Source organism: Oenanthe melanoleuca, chromosome 2, assembly GCF_029582105.1.
Source record: "Oenanthe melanoleuca isolate GR-GAL-2019-014 chromosome 2, OMel1.0, whole genome shotgun sequence".
Lineage (NCBI taxonomy): Eukaryota > Metazoa > Chordata > Aves > Passeriformes > Muscicapidae > Oenanthe > Oenanthe melanoleuca.
Window position 1 is genome coordinate 37,796,036 of NC_079335.1, and position 23,349 is coordinate 37,819,384.

General features: G+C 40.1%; 1 protein-coding gene across 1 annotated transcript; it reads left to right on the forward strand.

The window, feature by feature from the left end:
- Positions 1 to 21,933, forward strand: BPNT2 (3'(2'), 5'-bisphosphate nucleotidase 2). The gene is made up of 5 exons (XM_056484542.1): positions 1 to 528; positions 12,732 to 12,891; positions 13,832 to 13,927; positions 15,708 to 15,869; positions 17,030 to 21,933. The coding sequence occupies exons 1-5, from the start codon at positions 142 to 144 to the stop codon at positions 17,299 to 17,301; spliced, it is 1,077 nt and encodes a 358-aa protein (XP_056340517.1). The 5' UTR covers positions 1 to 141; the 3' UTR covers positions 17,302 to 21,933.
- Positions 21,934 to 23,349: the final 1,416 nt, after the last annotated feature.

Below are 23,349 nucleotides of genomic sequence, written 5' to 3' on the forward strand. Positions count from 1 at the left end.
ACCCGGATACAGACGGCGCTGCCGCCCGGCCGCGAGCGTGGAGCCGGCCCGGCGCCGCCGCAGCAGCGGGAGCCGAGCGCCCCGGCCGCGCCATGGCGTTGTGGTGAGCGCCCGGCCCCGCCGCCCGCCCGCCCCGCGGCCATGGCCCCCATGGGCATCCGCCTCTCGCCGCTCGGCATGGCCGTGTTCTGCCTGCTGGGGCTGGGCGTCCTCTACCACCTCTACTCCGGCTTCCTGGCCGGCCGCTTCGCCTTCTTCATGCTGAGCGAGCCGGCGGCCGGCGGGCCCGAGACGCCGCACGGCTCTGCGCCCGGCGGCGCCGTGGACCTGCGGGAGCTGCTGGCCGTGTCCGTGCTGGCCGCCGTCAGGGGCGGCGAGGAGGTGAAGCGGGTCCGCGAGGGGAACGTCCTCAACGCCAAGGCCAAGGGCAAGACGCGGGAGGGGGCCGAGGAGCAGCTGACCAGCGGCGACCTCCTCTCCAACCGCAGGATGTTCTACCTGCTGAAGGGCGCCTTCCCCGCCGTGCAGGTGCGTGCCGGGCTCTCCGTGGGGCAGGGGCTGCGCCGGGATCCCGCTGCGGAGCCTCGGTGTGCAGCCCGGCGGCTCCCCGGTCCGTGACCGCCGGCGGGAAGCGCTGCCCTCCCTCCTTGAGCTTTTCCTTCCCCTCTCGCTGGATCTGTGGCAGTGCCACCTCACGCTCCTTGCGCTTTCCTTCCCCTCTCGCTGGATCTGTGGCAGTGCCACCTCACGCTCCTTGCGCTTTCCTTCCCCTCTCGCTGGATCTGTGGCAGTGCCACCTCACGCTCCTTGCGCTTTTCCTTCCCCTCTCGCTGGATCTGTGGCAGTGCCACCTCACGCTCATTGCCCTCTCCTTCCCCTCACGCTGGATCTGTGGCAGTGCCACCTCAGGCCCCTTGCCGTGGGTGTTGGGTTGCAGGGGAAGGAGTTGGAGCGTGTTGCAAGCGAGGTGAAACAGTGAAACACTGCGGGCGTGGAGGGGTGAAAGGAGGCCCGGGTCTTGCTGTTGTGGATCATGAGCTCTGTGTACATCGCAAATTCTGCCTACGGTTAAGGTGCAGAAATTAGGAATGCTGTTGTTTTGGTAGTTATCCTTCCTGCCATTTGTTTTTCCTGCCGTCGGTTCTGGGGAGAGCCAGGAGCAGCGGCTGGGGATTCGAGGGTTGGGAGCATAGCGCTGCAATAGGGGAGTGTTCAGCGCTTGTGGCTGTGGGACAGCAGATAAGCACAGCTGTGTCAATACTGTGGATCACTGCCTACCTGAGAAAAATGAGTTTGCTTTCGGAGGTGTACACCCCTTCCTGCTCTCCTTCACTTCTGAAATCTAGGTCTGTCTCTTAAGGTCGCACCCTAACCTTTGAACGCTGAGGATTTTTGGGGCTTCAGTCAATGGGAGCTTCTGTCTTTTGATGATATGAAATCTAGAGGAAACAACAAATTTTTCAATGTTTGAAATAAACTTGAGGTGTGACTAGCCTTCCTCTACAGAAAGGTAATGCAGGTTCTGTTTGGAAGATTTCCTGGATTGTCAGTGACAAGGCATCTTCACAGGCTCAGTGTTAAAGGAAGAAGAAGTATTGACCCCTGTTCTCTTGCATTATTCAGTGCCCTCAGAGATCTCAGCTTTACAGCTTAGCTGGCTTGAAACCTCTGTGCTTTCTCCCCTTTTACAGATGGAGGCACTTCATTCATCTAGATGTGAGAGTTGCCTGTGCTTCTAGAGAAGGCTGGGGATTCTGTCTGGGCTTGAAGAACACAGTGAACTGTGTATTGCCTGCCCTGTGGTCACATGTAAACTCTGCCCTGGGCCTTGGATTCCTAGCAGTGACAGTCTGACTTGTGTCTTTCTGGCAGAGGGTGTTAACTTTGAACCTCTACTTTCAAAAAACTTTGGTAGTCCCTTTTATTATTTTTCTTACAGGTAATGTGTGCTGCTAGTGTTTAAGAATAGATGGTATTTTTGAAAGAGCAGATGTGTTCTCAAAGGCAGTATAAAACTGAAAATGTGTGCATAGGTCTGTGGACCTGCAAAATACCAGGCATATGTCTTTTCTTTTTCCCCACTCCTCCTCAGATTGAGCTTGAGCCTGTCTAGCATGAGTGTACTTGACAAGTTTTTCAGGTGATCTGGAGTTATTCAGTCTGACAGATCAGCTGTGGGATGTTAAGTATTCTGAGAATATGATGGGGATAATAGCAGCTTACCTCATGTGGTGTTTAAAAATTTCTCACTAAGCTGTATGTACACTGATAAGGCATTTTGTCTCTCAAAGTCTGTGATGAAGATGTATTCATAAACATTTGCCCAAACTAAAATAAAAGCTTTCTTTTACTACTATATACATGCTATGTGTGCTTCTCAGGTGTGAAGGCCAGCAATCATCTCAATCTACTAATCCTTGAAGTTAACTTCAGAGCAACCTGTCTAAAACTGCAGCTCTTTCACAGAACAGACTGCTGAGTTTTGGTGTGAATATAAGGATTATAGAGGATTTTCTGAGGCAGTATAAAATTGCATCATGTAAGAAGTATCTTTATATCTGTAGTCTCATCCCCCTGTACAGAGTGACACTTGAGAATAAAAGATGCTGCTGAAGTCAAATAAACCTTTCCTTGCCAGAGAAGATGATGCTAATAAAAGCTGTCAAACAAAAACTGCAATAAGAGTAAGCTTATGCAAAATGCTGATTTTTCTCACATCTGAAATTCTTGAGCTTAAGAGGAGTACCTCAGTATTTAAATTGTTGCCAAATGCTGCAGCCAGAAAGATGAGCCAGCACAAAAGCTAAGTGCTAAAATATGCCTGTAAAGCAAAGGAAATGGAGTAGTTCAGTCTGGACAAGAGAAGGCCCCTGCAAGATGTTACAGCAGCCTTTTAGTATCTGAAGGGGGCTTAGGAGAGCTGGAGAGGAGCTTTGTACAAGGACATGTGTTGACAGGACAAGGGGGAATGGCTTTCAGCTGAAGGAGTGCAGGTTTAGATTGGACATTAGGGCAAAATTCTTTACTATGGGAGTGGTGAGGCACTAGACCAGGTTGCCCAGAGAAGTTTTGGACAAGTGCTCCCTGAAAGTGTTCAAAGTCAGGCAGGATAAGGCATTGAGCATGGTGTCCCAACCATGGCAGAGGGGTTGGAGTGAGATCTTACATCCCAAACCATTCTATTACTCTATGATTCTCTAAGAATAACTGTGGCTTTACAATGTTTCAGAATAACCAAGGGGAAAAGTAATTTGTCTGAAAAAAACTTAACTCAGTGAGCAGCCCTGGATTCCCTGTTTTGTGCTGCTGGACATAAAAAAGGAGAATATGCAAACAGTCTTTCTGAAGCAGATCTGAGTCTCTTAAAGTGTGGTTATTAAGAGAAGATAGAAGAGTTAGACTTCTCACTTCAGAAGGTGAAACAAATCTGGAAAAAGTCTTATAATGTTAAGAGTTGGGATTTATAAAAAAAGCCCTTTTAAAACCTGAGGGGAAAAAATCCCACAGAAAGTGTTTGCCTTTGTTCTCTTGAGTAAAGGTATTGTCTGTGCAGAGGAAGAGGAACTCCACTGCTGACATCACCTGCTCTGTTTGATGCAAATAGATGCATTTGTATCAGTTCAGACTCTCAAGGCTATGTTAGGTAAGACTGAAGAGGTGAGGTGCGGCTCAATTGTGTTTTATCACTGTAGATTTAGTCTAGATTTAGTGGTGGTGTTTTTACATCCCTCAGAAATAAGCCTAAGAAAGATAAGGGGCAAATCACTTTCTATTACTATTACCTAGTGTTGTCTGATTGCACTCAATATCCAGCAGTAAATATTTGCATGTGTATTCCATGAAGCATCTTTGTACAGTTGATTTGAAAATATACTTAGTGCCAAAACCTATACATTGCTTTCTCTTGGTGAAATTCTCAACTGCAGTTACAGGCTTGAAGTGTTTCCACTCCTGCATTACACTATGTTGTCCTCATTTATTTGACATGCTAAGAGCAAGTTAGACCTCTGATCCAGCTGTAATCATCCCCTCTGCTGCTTTCATTTTTTATTCATTTTATTTATCTTTTCTGAGTTACTTCTTTCTTGGTTGGTTCTCCATGAAGCCTTATTGTTCTTGTGCTGGCACAGTGGTGGTGTGATAAGGACTGGGTGGGAATTAGGTGAGGGTATTAAGGAGATGCTTGACCCAGCCATGCTGCTTGGGTGGGAGTGGAAAGGGGGGACATTCTTTCCAAATTCAGTGACAGACTAGCCAGAAATGCTGGTATGTTCTGCTCAGAAGAGCTTCTGTGAAGAAATGATCTCATGACACCAGGATTTCAGCAGCATTACCTGCTGAAAGATCCCTCTCAGCATCATGCTTTAGGGTCTTATTCTTTTAATGTAGCCTGTCCAGGGATCAATGTCAGGATCTGGATAACTGATTGTATCCCAAGTAAAAATTCAAAATAAAAGTTATTTAAAAGGAAGGTTATTTAGGAATACCCTGGTTCACTCCCCACTACAGCCCATCTCCAGCACATCTGAAGGAGCAGCCCTTCTTGATCACAAAGGCAGGGATGGTTTACAGGTTGTTTCTTAAACTTTCACTTTGACCAGATTACGTCTTGTCTTCTGACTGAAAAGCCAGTTTTAAAGTGACCCACACAATTCTGCTATTTGGCTGCTATATTGGCTACTATACTAGAGTTATTTTCACAGCATGCAGATTTCAGTCTTAATGGTCAGATTGTATTTTACCCTGCATTCTCATTTTTAGCTGTTTTGTCTCTTTTTTGTTTAGACTTACAGCACCTATATCTCTTGTTTTCTAGTGTAAATACTGAATAGAGTTTCATCTTGTTTGCTCCCTTTTTTTATATTGTGACTGTGGTGGAAATCAAGTCTTCTTCCATCCCAGTCTTTCTCTTTGAGCATCTTTTCGAGTCTTGCCACTGTTCTGAATCCAAATGTTTTTATGTCTCTTTCCCAGTTAAGACTGATGATAAATACTGCATTTCAAGCTTATGCATGATGATGCAGGAATCAGCACTTGACATGAAACCTTACATGTCACTTTTACTTTGATTTTCTTCCAAATTAATCTGACTTTTGAAGATTAATGACCCAAGGCATTCCTTTTTTATCAGGCTCTCTGAAGTACTGTCTAGGTTTAAACTCATTATTTACAGGCTTCTGACCATAGTGCCAACTACCATACCTAAAAAACTGGAATTTTATCTGAGATGGGAAGCTCTGCACTGATACTGATTCTGTGTGAAAGATCTGTTGAAGAAATAGGTTTAAAAAAAGAAAAGACTACTTAAACTTCAGAGGTATTGCACTTTAGTGAGTAGGTTCAGTAATTTGGGTTTTCATGTTGTGAGAATAGCCTCCTCAGGTCTTAGGGCTTTTAATAAATTTAATGTTCTTCTGACGCAGATGATCTTTGTAACTGCCAGTGGGTTCCTAAGTAAAACAAGAAGTGTGAATGTTAATCTGAAATCTCAGTAATAGGTGTTGTCTGGAGATTCATCTCCTAAAATGGGTCCCAAATTATGCCAGATTACTTATGCCAACTCTCTCTGCATAAAAATGAAGTTAAAGACTGTAACTTTATGCTAATGAGTTCTGTTATTATCTTTTCAAATGCAATTACAAGTAGTTCATTTGGCTTGTTTGTGCACTGTGGATGTTTAATCTATCATCTGAGCAGCTGGAGAGTTGAATTTCTTAGCGTAGCCACTCACAAACAGTGAACTTTTTTGGGTATTATCTATTTTATTGGCAGATTCCTAATTTGTCCTTATTTGGATGTTTTCTTAAAATGAGGTGTTGCAACTCTTGTGACAAGCAAGTCATCTCTTTCTCTTTGCTAGGCTTGGGTCTGTATAGAGCTGTGATGGAGAATTTTGCTATCTACTGAAACCACTTGTGTGAGCTAATGAGCTAAGTGGCTTTATTTTCCTGGTCTAAAATTCTAGTTGTTTCTGCAGATTACCAGTGGAATCAGTGAATCCTGTGATCCCTGCTGATTCCCTCAATTCCACTTTTGTTTTCACCAACCTCTATTCATTGTAAGTTTGTAGAAGCAGAGCTGTCATTGGATATGTCTTTAACATTTATTTACTCTTTGTTTCAGTGTGCTTCCTGCTGGCTTAATGGCCAAAGTCACCTAATGAGTTTTGATAAGCACTAATTGAACTTCTTGACATTTAGGCTTCTCCAGTTTCTTCTTTGCATATTCTGTCCTCTTGTTCCTGCATTGACTTCTTGTTGCTAAAATAAACAAAGGTGTATTTGATGGTAGAGGAAACCCTCTGTCTGCCTTGACTTAGATGCCCTGAAAAAGGCATGTGTTCTTTTTCAGTGTTGTGGTATAATTCTAGAAATACTTGCTTTCTGATCAATGAATGGCAACATGAAACCAATGGGTTTTATACCTCTTATTATTTTATACATTTGTATGATTTTATACCTTACACATTTATATACAAATATGCTTTTTAGCTTCAAACTTAATTAAAAGTTAGGACTTTAAACTTATGGTTTCTAAACTTTACTACCTTTTAATAAGTTGTTTTTTTGGTTTGTTTTTTTTTTTTTTTAAACCATGTGATTCAGCAAGGTCTTAGTTCCTTTTATAACAAAATCTGCCTTGCTAAAACTCTATGTAAATTGAACCTTGGCAAGAGGAACATTTTTGAAAAGCATGAAGATCACCTGTAAAAGCATATTTTTCCTTTCTCGTATGTTGTGATGATCTAAGGAGGAAAAGAACCTTCTCAAAGCCAAGCAGCTGGCTTTAAGAAAGTCAGTGTATTGAATAAAATCAGTTTGTTTTTTTTTTTTGGTAAGGCTACTATTCAAGTTTTTTAAATCTTAAAAGCATTTTATATTTACAGAAAGTGGTACTGTCATTTCCCAGTTTGCATCCTTTTCAGAGTTAAATAACCTAAGCTTTCAAGAAGCAGCTTTCATTCACAGTGAAAATTGCTGTTCACCACCCTGAAATTTGAAAGTTGAGAGGGATCATGAGTGGTCCTGGATGCAGGTGAGCTAAGTCTTGGTGTGATCTTGTTGGGAATGCACAGCCCCTCCCTTGTAAGAGATTCTGGAGCCTTGTTTTGTTAACAGGGTAATTTAGATATTTTCCTCAGATACTGGAAATAATGGTGCTTTGAATGCTTTTTGCTCTCCTGGAGAGTGCTCTCCTGTTGAGCATATTTATATGTCCTGACTTGTTGAGTGGGTGTTTACATTCAGGGCTTTTGGCATCTGATTCTTCACACGATTTGTGTATGTACAGATGCTGTGAGAAGCTGAGACAGCTTTCATCTCTGATACATTTATGGAGAAAAACAGGGAAGCAGAGCCAATGGAGGTAAAGCAATCTGTCTTGTAGTGCAGTGAATATAGGGTTACTCTTTGGTACAGTGCAGCAGCAGTGGTTGAAGGGGTCTCTAATGGAGGAAATCCCAAAGACTGCTGGTTAAACCACTCTCCTCTGAGTAGGAACATGTCTGAAGCACAGTCAAATAAGAGCAAATCAATTACAGTCCCATGCAGCTATCTCATAGGTCAGTATACCTTCCAAGGTGTGTAGTTGTAGATATCATGGAGTCATAAAATAACTTGTATTGGAAGGGACCTTAGAGAATCACCTTGTTCCAGCTGCCCTGTTGTGGGCAGGAATGCCACTAGACCAAGTTGCTTAAAGCCCCATCCAGTCTGGTTTTGAACATTTTGAGGGGTGAGGCACCCACAACTTCTCTAGGCAACATGTGCCTCACCACCCTCACAGTAAAACATTTCTTCCTAAAATCTAAGCCAAATCTCTCCTCTTTTAGATTAAAACTATTTTCCCTTGTCATATCCCTATCTGCCCATGTAAAAAGTTATTCTCTTCTTTTATAAGCACTGTTTAAGCACTGGAAGGCTGCCTTAAGGTCTCCTAGGAGCCTTCTCTCTCATCCAGGCTGAATAAACCCAGCCTGTCTTCACAGGAGATGTGTTCATCCCCCTCATCATCTTTGTGGTCCTTTTCTGGACCCACTCTAAGAGATCCACATCATTGTTGTGCTGAGGACTCCATACCTGGTTGCAGCACTTCGGGTAGGGTCTCACCAGCGCAGAGGAGAGGGGGAAAATTGCCTCCCTCCACCTGCTGACTGTGCTGCTTTTCTGATGCATCCCAGGAGGTAGTTGGCTGTCTGGGCTGTGAGCACACATCCATGGTAAACCCCAAGTCTGTCTCTGTTATGCTGCTCTCTGTGAGTTCCCCCAGTCTGTACTCAGGCCTGGGATTACCTCAAACCAGGTGCTGCATCTTGCACTTGGACTTGTTGAACTTCATGAGGTTCTTGTGAGCTAACTTCTCAAGTTTGTCCAGGTCCCTCAGGATGGTATCCTTTCCTTCTGCTGTGTCAAGTGCACTGCTTGGCTTAATGTCTTCTGCAAGCTTGCAGATATAAAAGAGCACCAGTTCCAAAATGGAGCCTTGAGGGAGACTATCACTGTGGTCCATCCATCCTGTGTCACATCACTGTGTCCATCCATCCAGTTCCTTATCCATTGAATAATCTTTAAATCCATGTCTCTCCAATTTGGAGGTAGTGATGTCATGTGGGATCCTATCAAAGGCCTTATAGAAGTCTAGGTAGGTGACACCAGTTGGTCTTGGCACCTTTGTCAGCTGTTGCAGTCACTCCATCCAGAAGGTCACCAGACTGGACAGACATGAACTCTTAGTGGTTGCTCTAGACCTTAGTACAGAAGGTGAATGCAATTAAAAAGTATCTCCCACCATCCACAGAGGACATCTCTCAGTCACTCCAAAAGAAGGTGTTAAAATCTCTGTTGGTTTATTGTTTGCAACTATTTGCATTTACTTTTGTCTCTCCACTTCTTTCCTCAATCTCATATCAGGTGGATGCAGGTGGCAAAGTTGAGTCTTGGGCATGCACAATGCTTGCACTACATAATCACTGGTGAGGTGGCTGTGTGGATCATGAGCATCAGTGCACCAACAAAACAGACAAACACACACCTATTCATGTTTTATTAATGTTCCCCTGTGCATACTCCAGCCTTGCAGGCCTCCAGGCTTTTCATTTCCTTGCTCAAATCAATCGACTTATCCATTGAGTCATAGAATCATAGAATAATTTGGGTTGGAAGAGGCCATTAAAGGCCATGTAGCCCAACCTCCTTGCAATGAGCTGAGACATCTTCAACTTAATCAGGTTGCTCAGAGCCCTATCCAACCTGACCTGGAACACCTGAGGGACAGGGCATCTACTACCTCTCTGGACAATGTGTTCCAGTCTTTGCTTTTAAAAGGTAATAGCTGGAATACTCTTATGTTCATATTCTGACTGGTAAATGTTAACTTTTCTTGTTACCTGTACTCTGGCTGGGGGGATTGTTTTGTTTTTTGTTTTGTTGGGGGAGTTTCTGGTGAGTTGTTTTTTGGTTTTTTTTAGTTTGAGTAGCTGAATTAGTATTTTTGTAATACAAATGTGATAGTATTTGTGTTGTTCTTGTTTTACTTTCTAATGAAAGAGCACTAAGATTTGGATTTCAGAGGACATAATTTTCCGATGGGCTTATTGATGCTCTCAGGAATGAAGGGCTGAGCTACCCCATATATTTCAAGATACTGGATTATTTGCATATTAAAATATAAAATTAATATTGAGCTGGAGAAGTGTGAAGGGAGAAAGAGGGAGTACTAAATTAAAAAAAAAAAATCGCATGCCACCAAACAAACACTTTCTAAGAAAGACATTGCATTTTCATGTACTGATGTCTGGTTTGAAGGTTTGAACAAAAGGTATTTTGGGGGGCAGGAAGTTTGCGTATATTTTTTCACTTTACCTTAGCTTCAGTGGGTGAATTCAGAGGCTAAACTACAGTTATGTTCCACCCTTTCAATCCAGGAAAAATCCTGAAGGTTGTGCACCATGCCAGGGGCAGCTAGCTAGTATTCAAGTAGGTTTTTGGGTGACAAACTGCCACAAAGACAGCATGGAGTGCTGGTGGGGACTAAATTAGCACAGGACAAGAGCCACTCTGAGGTTCCCTGAAGTCCTTGGGTGGTCAGGACTGTTGGCTGTTCAGACCCTGCATTTATCCAGACAGGTTTGTGGTACACTGGAGTTCTTCCTGTGTTCTGAGCAGATCTGTGTTCCAATCACCAGTGAGCCCTACAGGAGTGTTCTCTGTGCAGAGCTTTCCAAAGGCTGGAAACACCTGGGTGCTTTGGAAGGCACACCTTCCAAAAGGTATGCCTGGACTGATCCTGGTATTGGTGTTGGACCTCTGCTGCTGGCTCCCATGAGCAGCATCCCTCATTTGTTATGGAATTCCTGCACCTTACAGGCTGGTTTTGGGGAAGCTGTGTACAGGTGAGATGCAACCAGACTGCCTTGTTTATGAAATAATGGTTTGTTTTTTTTTACTTTTAAACAGTATTCCATGCACTGATTGACATGTTTTATTAAACCTCTGTGTTTGATGCAGTTCTTTGCGAGGAGGGCTTTTGATTCAAGCATAACTGGGGAAGATTGCTAAAATGTAGTTAACCTTCATGTCAGTGCTCAGTTTCCAGAACTTCCCCAGATGGGCTTGTACACCTTCCAGCTGTTAGGCAATTAACCCCAGAGCATCTTGCTGAAATAAGGTCTAGTGCCTGAAATATTTGGCCTTGTCGTTGTCTTTCTACCATAGCTACTCCTAATTTATGAGTGAGGATTTGGGATTGCAGTGAACTATATATCCCATATCACTTGAGAAAAGTTTAAAGTGTAAGGTTACAGCCTCTGGAGACTGCCAGCAAATGAGAGTGACAAATAGGAACATGGAATTAACACAGAGGCATGTTTGCAAGGAATATTCTCCTTCATTAACAAAAAGAAAGAAAACAGGAGGAGTAATAGAAGTTTTAAGGATTGCTGAGTCCCTTTCAGGCAAGTATTCAGCCAAATTTACAGCCAAAATTACAGAGTAGATGGTCATATGAATGGAAGAATGAGTGACCCACTTGGCGTTTTGTTTTTGTGTGGTTGGTTTTTTTTTTTACTTTCTCCAGATGTCTGTGCAACTTTATCACTCTTTCCCTACTGTTTTTTGTTTGTTTTTTTTTTTCCTAGTGTAATAATCATGTCTGTTGGGAGAGACTCCTCACAAGCATTATAAATGTTGCAGTGTCACGGCCACTGCTACAAAATCTGAGCTAGAAGGTGGTGTTTCTCTGAAAACAGTACCTTTCAAATGGTTGCAGGCTTTACATTTTTAGTGTACTGTAACAACAGGTTTAACAAGATAGTCTTCCTTTTGAGCATTGGTTCCAACCCTTTAACTTTTTGGAGGCCCCTTTCTTCTGTTGAGGAAATGTTTTTTTTATGGTGGTATGTCATGTGCTGTAGTGGAACTTAGACTGCCCAGGGGCTATGTTGAGACTGCCAAGTCTGTGGAACTATTCATCTTGACTTTGCAGGACTGTTTTCCTTAGGGGAAAATGCAATCATCAGGTTTATTGTATAGTGACAGATGTTTAATTTGTAAATGTCACGGCAACTTCAAGAGCTCCGTGTTTGGCATATAATGCTTCACATACTGGTTTTACGTGAGAAGACAGCTATGATGTATGGCTGGAGGTGCTGCAGTTCTGCTTCCTTTTTCTTTTCAAATTCTCTTGGAGAAAATGGCCCTGAACTCTTGGCTAATACCCTGTTACAGTTGAGGTGTGTGTGATGCTTTTTCTTGTCGTGATACGAATTTGTAAAAATCCTGCTCATATAAGCTCTGTCACATTCAAATGTAGTCTGATAGCTCCTTCATTTTCATTTGCTTTCCATGTCACTTGCCTACAACTTTTGGGACAACTGCATCTCTGGTCATCCAAAAACATTGTGCTGCTGCAGTCACAAGGAATTTGTGTTGAGTTTTGCAGAATGTTACTCCATTCAACAGATTGGTGCTGTGTGCTCCACTATCAGGCCAAACTCTGCTTGGTGTACAGAAATGCCCTGTGGTGTGGAGTAAAGTTCATTAAGCTGGGCAGCAGGTGGCAATAGGCTTAAATGTGACTTTTGACTGCTGTTAGTAAATGTTCTTCATTGGCCATCTTAGACCTTATCCCAGCCTACCCTACAAATGGGTATGGAATGTTGCTTGTTTGCGGAATAAATTCATCTGAATTCATCTAGTAGTTAAATTCAAGTGAGCTGCTTAAATTTCTAGTTGTGACTCAATGCCTGCAGCAGGAATATATATACTAAGATTTCTTCTTGTCCAAGTCATGCACAGTCTGCACAATATCTGGTGATAATATATTTCTACATTTCCATATGCTTCTACTGGCCTTGTAAATTGAATTTTAGACCTCCTGCTGTCTGTGTACTGTATGATTCTCCAGAGTCAAATGTTCTGCCTGTAGTACTTGAAGGAACTGCATCTAAATACTGATTTTAAAAAATGGGACTCGTACTGTGGGAATGTTCAGTAAGGAGAGCTGCAGCCAAAACAGTGTCCAGCTGTGGTGTGGTTCACAGTAAAATTCTGAATTGTGGTTTTACATTGCTTGTCACATGACTGTAATAGTCTGTGAGTTGCTGAAAAAATGACTAATTCCTGCATTTGAGGTGAAGGAGGAGAGAGAAAATGTGAGCAAACATGTAATTTTCCCTAGTGCCACAGTTATGTATCCCATATGTTAATGCAACTACTTCTGTCATTTCACCACAGATAAATTCTGAGGAGCGCGTTGATACATCTGATCAGGAGACAGTCTCCTGGGATCACAGTATTCCTGAAGACATAAAGCAAAAAATACAGCCTAAAGAGGTGCCAGCAGAAAGTGTCACTGTCTGGATTGATCCTTTAGATGCTACACAAGAATATACAGGTAGCTGATTCTTGTTGACAAATCATGTGTGTAATTTTGATGTTTGCCTTTTATACTGGAGACAAGATAGTATTTAAAAGGACATATCTTGTTAAAGTGTCTTAGTCAAAGCTAATGTGATTTAATTGAACAAATTGCATAATGAAATCCCTGTAGTTCTCAAATTACAGCATTTACTTTTATATATTCCAACTCTGAAATTACTTTGCTATCCTTTCAACTAAGTAATTGCTATAATAAATGGTAACTGTCAATTATGGATTGTACTGGAATTACACATCTCTTTATTTCAGTCATTACTGCAGCAACTCTAAGTATCATAGATTCTTGGTTTTGTTTATTTAAAGGGAATTCTAAGTAAATATCCTGTTTAACTTGATATGAGAAATGTTTTGTCATCATTTTTTATAAAACGCATGCATAATTCAGTCTTCACCCTTTCCAAAGATTTTAGGATGTTCATAAGCAGTTCAAGGCAATCCAACTAAAATTCTTGCTAATAAGTACTAAGGAACAACTAGAAAAATGGGATTATTTTTTGTGACTATGTAATTGATACAATTATCCTTTCCCAGTGGATGTTCTTGGTTTTTGAATTACCATTTTTGAACCAGTAGAGGATAGGAGGTGAGGCAGAGAAGGGAGATTAGAAGGGCACAGATTTCCAGAAAATACATGTTGCATAAGACAAAGCTGTTAGCATTAGATCTGGTAGGAGTATAGGTCATATCTACTGAACAGGAAAAATTGCTGGAAAGCTGAAAAGTCTTCAAAGTCTTTTGAAAACTGGAAGGTTATTTGAAGATACATCAAAGTTGCATAGCTGCAAGAGGCAGAATGTAAACTAGTCTTCAGAGAATAATCTGAATAATCCCCTGTCTGTTTTCCTTTAGTGTTCTTGGCATCTGTAAACTTGCTGACTTTCTTGTTTTGCCCACAGAGGATCTTCGACAGTATGTCACGACAATGGTTTGTGTGGCTGTAAATGGTAAACCAGTAATAGGTGTGATACACAAGCCCTTCTCATCATACACAGGTACCTTCATGCCTTCACCTATTTCCATCATAGTCATAGTATTAATTAAAATTTGATCTTTGAGAGAGCAGCTGTAGATGTGTTCTGTGCTATAAAACCACCAAGGAAAATGCTGCCCTTGTTTAAAATAAAAATGATGCATTTAGAACAAACTAACCGACAATATTTTTAAGAGCTAAGATCCCTTCACTACAATGCTTATAGCAAACAAACAAACAAAAAAAGTTAAACCTACAAATACCAGCTTCATATGTGCTTTTACTCTTTAGCAAAAGAAAGTACTTTGCTCATTTAGCTTAATAACTTAGGTCTGTGGTAGTGTACCCAGGAGCTGCTGTTTATTTGGTGTGAATAAAAATCGATTGAATAAAGACCTTAATGGCAACTGTTTGTATGTAACAAGCAAGACTGTCTGGCATAGCCTTATTGATTATCTGACATGCTTTTAATGCTACAGCTGTGAAGTAATTAATTCTTTAGTATTAATGATGTATCAGCGAGCATTGCTGCAAGTGTGACAATTTGTATGCATTTCTGAAAGCTTCAGAGTCATTTAAGTATTCATGTTGTACTATGTGTTTAAAACAGGAGTTTTTGTTTACATTTTCCCTTAGGCAATACTGACCTCTAGAGTTCTGAAGTTTTGCAGTAGCTCTGGCACAAAAAACTAAGTGAATAAATGCATTTTGTATTTGTTGTCCTTTTTTAGCCCACTGAACACTCAACATTTTGTGCTAAATATTTTGCTGTCTATAAATATGAATTTAATTACCAGTCACTTAAGTATGTGCTACATTCCAATACGCTTCAAGAATCTTGGAGGTTTTGGAACATACTTTTTTAGGTGTCAATACCTACCTGAAGAAATGGGTTTTTAGCATTGTAATGTGGAGAATTTATCTCCTTTGATAATAGTGAAATGTGCAATGCTCAGACATGGAATCAGATGAGATGCAATGAATTCTGTCATTCTGTGTGACAAGTATTCATTTTCCAAGTTGGAAATACTGCTGTGTTTTGAGTCAGATTGTTCCTAATACTACCACACAAATACAAAGCAATAAAGGGCAGTCAGCATTGTTATTTCACACAGCTCAGTCTGTTGCCAAACAATCTGGCTCTCTACTGAGATGAAATTGCTGGGTAGTTTACTAAGTAAATGTCAGATTAATGGTTAGGGGATGCCACCTACCAAGCTTGGCTTTGAACTTCATGATGAAACAGGTGGGAAGTTGTGGATTCTAAATTCAGTTCTCTGAAACATAACATCAAATATTTTTCTTTTTAGCACTATCGTTCTGAGCTATTTCCTTCTTTAGCATTACTATCCTTCTGAACAAAATTACTGCATAGCATTTTTGGTATCTACTTTAATGGGTAATGGGGTTTTTTGTTCTTACATAAAAACATTGTCTGAGGAAATATTGGGTGTATTTCTGACTAAGAGCCATCCTTTTATCTCTGATGGCTTTTTAATTGCAAATTCTAAATATTAACTACTTGGGATTTTTCCTCTTACTCTGTGTTTTGGAAGAATCACATGAGAACAGTCAGGCTTGGTATAATGCACCAACGTGTGTGTGGCCTCTTTCTCTTCCATTGTGTGCACATGTGGGTATGCACCCCATCCTCTGTCAGCCCTACCTTTCTCTTTTACAGTAGTGAGAGATATTAAGTCAGAGGTATCAATTGCATATGGTTAAACAAGCGCCCTTTTATCCTCACGCTTAACAGAGATTGTCTTTTGTAAATCTTAGCAGAATTTTTGTTTCTCTTGTAGCTTGGGCAATGGTGGATGGTGGGTCAAATGTAAAAGCTCGTTCCTCCTACAACGAGAAGACTCCAAGGATTATTGTGTCCCGCTCCCATGCAGGAAAAGTTAAGCAGGTTGCACGGCAGACATTTGGAAATAAAACTGTGATAATCCCCGCTGGTGGAGCAGGTTTGGTTCTTTAAGCATCCTATCCATTTTATTGCTTCTGGATGTTTTAATGATGTAGCTGTTACTGGACAGAAGGATGTACTGTGGTGTCTTCTCTTTTTTCCTCTTTCCTTTTGATCTTCACATCACTGTAAGCAAATGCTTGACAGTGGGGACACAGTTTTTCCTGTATTTGGGAACCTACACCCAGACTTGGTTCAAACTTCAGGCTGTTCACAAGTCAGTATGTTACTGAATCTGAGCCTGGGCCAGCAATGTTGTGGTCCTTTGAAACACACTGATGTGTGTTCATGGAAGGCACTGATGCCTCAGTGGGAGAAAAAGGATTGTGTGGCCACAGGCACAATCATGGAAGAGGATCTGTTGGTTGTTAGCAGTTAGTATGGTTGATTTTTAAAAAAATAAGAAAAAGGCCATTAAGGTTTGATACTGCTTATTGCATTTATGTCAAAAGAGAAAATTAATATCACTGAAGTCCATTTTTATCTGCCTTATACTCAATTTAAAGAAGTTTTAGAATACTTTTTACTTATGTGATGTCCTTGTGCATCCGTTACTTACAGCACATAAATGGGAGGCACAGTGTGAGCAAGAACTGTTTTAAAGTCTCAGAAAAGCCATGCAAAATTTTTTTTTACAGAAATGTATCTTTTCTTGTCTTTAATGTGAAAAGCCAGAACTCCCTTACAGATTGTTTAGTCAAGAAGGTCTTGCATTGCTTCTTTATAATGACTCTAAATGACAGAGACAATGAAAGTGTAACTGATTATAGCAGGTCTTGTCCAGGGCTTGATTCTGTTTAAGAAGATGAACAAATGAACAGATTAATGAAACAAGAATATTGGAAGAGCTGAAAAAAAATCCATAAAAGAATGAATACTGTTTTGTGCAATTACTTTGTATTGCATAGTGATTAATAAAGAGGAATGCCCTGGGATTATTAGTTTTATTACAGAGTGGAGTATACATCTTCCGTCTTTTTTAATAAAAAAACAGGGAAAGAAAGATAGACTTAAGCATGATACAGGGATTGAGAAATGAATGAGTAAACATAAGAGCAGAGCTGTATTTGAGTTTCTAGTCTTGTTCTTTTAATGTGTTCCAACAGGAAGGGTTGGTTTAATTTTTTTATTTTTTTTACCTCTGCTCATGTCTTGTAGGTTATAAAGTGCTGGCCCTCCTTGACGTGCCTGAAAAGAATCAAGAAGAAGCTGATGTGTACATCCATGTCACCTACATTAAGAAGTGGGACATATGTGCTGGAAATGCAGTGTTGAGAGCATTGGGTGGCCATATGACTACCCTGACTGGTGAAGAAATTAGTTACACTGGCTCAGATGGCAATGAAGGAGGACTTATAGCCAGTATCAACATGAACCATAAAGCACTAATAGAAAAACTTCCAGACCTGGAAAAGGCATCACACAAATAAGCATGACTGGTGGAGAAGTACAAGTTGTGCTTTTGTAGCCTCCAGATGCTCTGTCTGAAGAAGCAGGTGTGAAGACCTGCTGGAAAAGATGCACAGTAAAGCAAAGCAGTTTGTTGTGGGTTTGGGGACTATATCTTGCATTGGGTTTTGTCAGTGGTGGTATTTAAAAAGAATAAAATAATAGTAATTGGAAGTAGGAGGGCGACCGATGGTCTCACACATCAGTTTCCATGTTTTATTTTTTTCAGACTGTTTTCATGCAGTTCTTATACTCAAGGTGCATTTACCATATATATATTGGTGAACATAGGTGAACTAAAGAAAAATCCAATTTTTTTTTTTAAATAACCTAAGTATTTCTCACAGGAATTTTTTGAAACGTTTTACATTTTACTATAGTTTTAGCAATTCCATAATAAATTAAGTAGGAAAAAAGCTTGATTTGTATAGGCATCTGTAAACAGTTTATCAGGAATCGTGACCTCCTGTTTTGTATCCCCTGAATGGAAAGCACAAGAAGGTTGATTCAAATCTATATGCAGCAACAGTATCTTTGACAGTGTGGCACTCTGCTTTTTAAGAGAAAAAAAGAAATGTTCTGTACTATTTTGACTTCTTTCCTGAAGATGTAAACCAGTTTTAGTTCAGGTGGGTTGTGATTCTCAGTGTTTTTATTAATGAGTGTAATTATTTCCTTATACCTTTTTAAAAAAAGGCAGTGTTTCCTTGTGTAGTTTTTAGCAGTTAGTTCTTGTCCTTGATTTCTGCAAAGAGTGTTGAAGATGCATGCTAGATTTTTCTCTAATGTAGGGCTTGTTCATCATGTGGTGTTTGTGCCTATAGAAGCAGCCTCTTCCTTCACTACCTGTTATTTTGTTTCCTTGGGTTTTCTTTCCATTGGACAGAGTCATAGGGAATGAGTTTAACAGAAATAGCAGGTTGACTGGTTATTTCCTTTTCCAACACAAGGTGTAAACCAGCACTTTTTCTACAACTCCAGGAATAGAGTCTTTTTAGATTCCAGCACGCTATTTTCTGCAGAAAGCTCTTCAGCCATTCCAAACAACTTGTGCTTATTTGGTTTGTGGTAATTTACAGAGAGGAGAGACCATTTGAACTTGAATCTGCTTAAGCAAGTTTGAAGAACATGTGGCACTTGAAGTACAGCAGGGTCTGCAAAACCTTTCTGAAAAGTGTTCTTTGCAATCCAATTGATGTCAAATGATAATTTGTTTTACCTCTAAAATATGTCGACTTCTATCTCCAAACATGTCTGCATTGTTGTTCTGTTCATCCCCCTGAAAGATTTCAGAAAGTTAAAATGTATGTGTTATTTGAATTATCAGAAAATAAGCTGCCCATCTCTCCTCAAGAATGCTAAAATTCTTGGTTAATATAGATGGTTTTGTTCAAAGTTTGTTCAGTCTAGGCTTAGGCTGCTTGATCCAAACCCTTAGTTCTTTAATTTTAACTTCTTTCATATTGTTAATGAGAACTGCTGTTCTGATTAAAAAGAGGTTTTTCTCCTTAGGTTAGTAGTGGAGAATGTTTAGATACTGCTTTCAACTTCTAACTGAAGTTCACATTTCTAAAAGACATCCCAGATGTTACATAACTACAGATACAGACTTTTATTTCTTAAACTTACTGGCAAAGGAGACTGAAGCTTAGTCCTACAAGCTTTATGGTACAGGTAGTTTTTTTTGGAGAATTTCTTTTCCAACACACACTAATGCTACTGCTCTTTGAAAATAACTTTTACACATGTAGGTAATACACAAATCAGTTTTACTTTCATTTCTTAAATTTAAGAAACTGCTATATGCTGTGACAAATAAGTGATCATGCCCTTTTTAAAAAGGATCTGGTCTATTTCAAGAAGTTGTTGAGCTTCCAAACTTCAGTGAAGAATAAAAAAACCCATATTTATCAAGATTTTAACATTTTATAAGAAGATTGCAGCTTTTTAAAGCTGATTTAAATGTCTTAAAGCCTGATTTAATTTAAAAAGCTGTTTGTATGTTTATTTGTTAAAGAACATTGATTAAAATTTAAATATGAGAAATAGCCATAGTTAGCCTAGTATAAAAATCTGCGTGTGTCACAGAGATCGAATGCACAATATTTAAATAGGCAATTAAGATAAAATCTGTGGCAAATTGGGGTTTTAGAATCAGCTTGAAATCCTATGTAAACGTGAAAATGGGACTGCTTTTATTTTGAGGAATGCTTCTATCTCTTCCTTGTATAAGCTGTGATCAGACTTCCTGTATGGGAGAATAATGGTATGTAATGTACAAGGGCTTACTTGTATCTTAGTTGATGACATAGACCAGTGAACTAAAGTATTTGCCTAAGTTATGTTTTCTTAGGAAAACAAAGTACCTTAAGAGAGGTCCTCCTTTCCTTCCTCCCACAAGCTGGCTAAAATGCCTAGCCTTCCATTAGGAAGACTTGTGCTTGTTTAGACACATTAATATCCTAAATTGCTTTGTTGCAATGGATCCCAGTGTTCAGTACCTTTCACAGGGGACCATTACTGGCCTAATCTCACTCCTGGTGAAACTGAGGAAAAGGTGAGAGTGTGGTGCCCATTAATTACTTGTAGTAGATCCTGAGCTCTTAGAGCTTTCCCACAGTTGAGGGCTGAATAGTGCTTGTGGTCTCCCAGTGTAATTTAAAGAGTAGCTGCTTTGGTGTGAGAATAGGTGAGCAGCTGGTGAATATCAGTTTCAGAGATCATTTTGCAATAAATGTAGCTCTTATGCAGACCAGCAAGTATTCACAAGTGCTTGCTTAGTGCACACATCTCAGTGCACTTTCTTTGTATAGTGTTAACACTCAGTGTGTCACTTCTTTGACTGTGTTTACACTCCATCCTGAAATGTTCTGCTTAAGTTCTGGCTTAAATGCTTGTTTGGTCTCATCAGTGTGGATGTGACTTAACCTATGGCCAGAGGGTAGGAAATCATGGCATACCCACATCTCACTGCTGGGCTAAAACAATGTTCTTCACATCTTAGCCTTTTCCACATGAGGCTGTCACACACCATTTTTAGGGATGTTACTTAAAACAATTGCATGTTGGAGGTGGGTCCTATAAAAGTATATATTTTTAAAAACTCCAGAAAAAAAAATCATAGTACCATTCTAGCTCCAAATAAGGGAAGTAAGAGAATGTATTATTTTAGCATTGGTTTTCCAATGGTGGATATTTTGGGTGGCTATTATGATTAAGGTGGTTGCAAGTGAAGTTATTCTAAAGCTGTATGTATTTTCTCTTTTTCATTCTTCTAAAAAGAGTGTATGATAGTAGAGATAATGCCTGGTACTGTACTAAGAGTTCTAGCTTTCATTCCTTGAATGAATCTTTTCTAAATAAATGGACACAGAAATAAATGGGTTGAATATTGTATTTAACTGGTTTTGAGATTAACCTGTTTGCCAGACTTACAGATGGATTTAAGATATGTTTGGTTCTGATCTGCAGAGGACATAATGGTAGTGAAAATACTTAGCAGATATGGCATACTGGGATAGTGAGTTAACCATGTAGGTGAAGCTGCAAAGTCATCTAGTGATATTGTTCCAAAGATTTACTTCATGGTTGTTACAGGGGACAGATTTTCTAATTGGCTTCAGGTGTAAGAAAAGTTTTGGGTTTTTTTTGTTTTGTTTTTTTGTGTGTTTTTTTTTTTTTGTTTGTTTGTTTTGTTTTGTTTTTTTGTTTTTTTTAATGGGCAATGGCTAAATATGAGAAATGGGAGGGGAGTCAGTACCGGGGTTCATCTCTGCTTTTTTTTGTTTATAAATAAGTGTATTCCCTGTCTTTGTAGCATCTTGTTATCTGTTTGGGTTGTACAACAGTAGTGCAGTATTGTATACTCTTGATTTAAAAGAAGGACTCCTCATCTCCCAAGAACTGTGTAGTGAGAAGTGACCAGGTGCCATTCTGGGCCTCTTCTGTGTTGTGCCAGCAGGGAATCCACTGTCTCCTGGATGTCATTCCAGTAGCAGTTTCTCTCACAAAAAACTGCTTTTCTAGGCTGCTGTCTCCCCAGTTATACCCAACCTCTTTCTAGATCTGTTTTCTGAAGTAAACTAGAGCAGTGGAAAGAAGCAGATGGCTATGCTGGAGAAGTTGCAACAGAGGGCAATTATTTTTGTTTCTTTATTTTAAATTGCATTGGTTGTTTCATGTCTCTTGTCTTTCAGGGGTTAGATAATAATACAGATAAAAATCACTGGGCCACAAATAAATGCCTGTGGGATTTCAAGGCCAAGCTGTAAATTAAGCTAAATTCTGAAAAGCTCAACCTCTATCAATAGAGCAAACAACTTTGGTTGTGTTAAAGTTGCCTCTTAACAGGTTCAGTCTACATTTGGAAACTTCATCCCAGTGTCTGAGGTTCTAAGTCTTTCAGGTTTTTTCAAGGTCTACAACTGATGGAGCCCACTTTCAGGTAACATTTTCTAGCCCATTATTCCTTATTTGCAATTAATATTTCATTTTTTCTCTCCAAGGGATTAGCAGCACTCCAGCATTTTTACTGTTGTCCCACCAAATTGTGTCAGCATTTTCCAATTGTGTGCCAAATTGAAATGATTCTATAAATAAATTCTCTGAAAATACTGGTCTGTGAGGGTGTTTTTCTATATTTTGTATTTTGTCTATCTAGGAGTTATTTATTGTTTCTTTGTGCTCCAGATTTTTTTTTTCAAATAATGCATGTAATGTTGCTTCAGTTGTGCTGTATCCATCTTGTGCATGAGACTTCTTGCCTAAGGAGTTACTGATAAGTCCAGCAAAGTTTATGATAAATATAATTCAAGATCTCACTGTTTATGTTTTCATACCTGTGAAAGCTGGTCAGTTTGTGAAAGTGAGTGCTTAGAAATCTCCCAGATACTATTGCTTTTTGGATCCAAAGAAGTTTTCCTTCCAACATCATTTCCACATTTCTTCCTACATCATTCTGCTTGAGTCTTTTGTTTCCATGAGAAAGGATAGTAACTGTACCATTATTAGCCCTTGTTCTATTAGTGTCTCATTCTCCATAAGTGAAACCATGGAGTAAGTTGAAAGACCCTTTAATGTTCCACATCCATACAGCATTTTGGGCAGTTTGTGAATGCAACTTCAAATGTTCCTTCTCACCTTTACCAATATACACATTGGATGTACAATGAAATTGTCTGTCATCCTGGACTTAGGCAACATATACCACAGAGTTGTACATGGATGCTTTGAAAACCCTGGATCATGTGTCATCTAACAAGATAAGGAATTTGGAGTCTGTTGTAATGCTCCAAAATGCATCTTCATGAGAAGATGCAACCCAGAGGAGGAGGGATTCTTCCCATCTTGCAAAGTGAGGAAGTGCATGACTGTGTGTGTGTGGTACATGGCTTGTTGTACACAGTTGTATCCTTTGGAAGGCCTGAAGGGTCCAGATGGAGGTGGATGTGTGCTCTGCTGTCAGCCATTTACATGAGGCTCTCAAATGTGCCTTTCTCACACCTGATGTATCATGTCCTGCCCCAGGTGCAGCATTTGCAGGTTTCATTATTGAGAGCAGTGTGAAAGGTAACACGTAACAATGTACAAAAACTATACAGCCCATGGTGGCATCCTGCTTCTCAGCAACACAAACCAAATTTATGTCTCCCATTTGTCTGTTTCTTACCTATAGTGTGTTCCACAACTTCTTGTTTTTGTTTATTCTCTTCAGACAGTCATGCTGTCCATATTTGATTAGTAAATGTAAGCTAAGCTTGTTAAAAATGCAATAAGTTTAGTTTATGCTGTGCATGTCTAAGAGCCACTTGTATGTTTCTTTCTTACAGTAGTAAGACTGTGCTGAGTAGACTTCTCATCTGTTGGCACACAGATATCCTGCACACTAAGTACATTCTGCACACAGAATATTTTGAGCTGGAAGCAACCCACAGAGAGTCCAACTCTGAAGTGAACAGCCCATACAGGGATCAAACCCACAAGCTTGGCATCATTTGCAAAATTGTGCCCTGGCCAACTGAGCTGAAGGC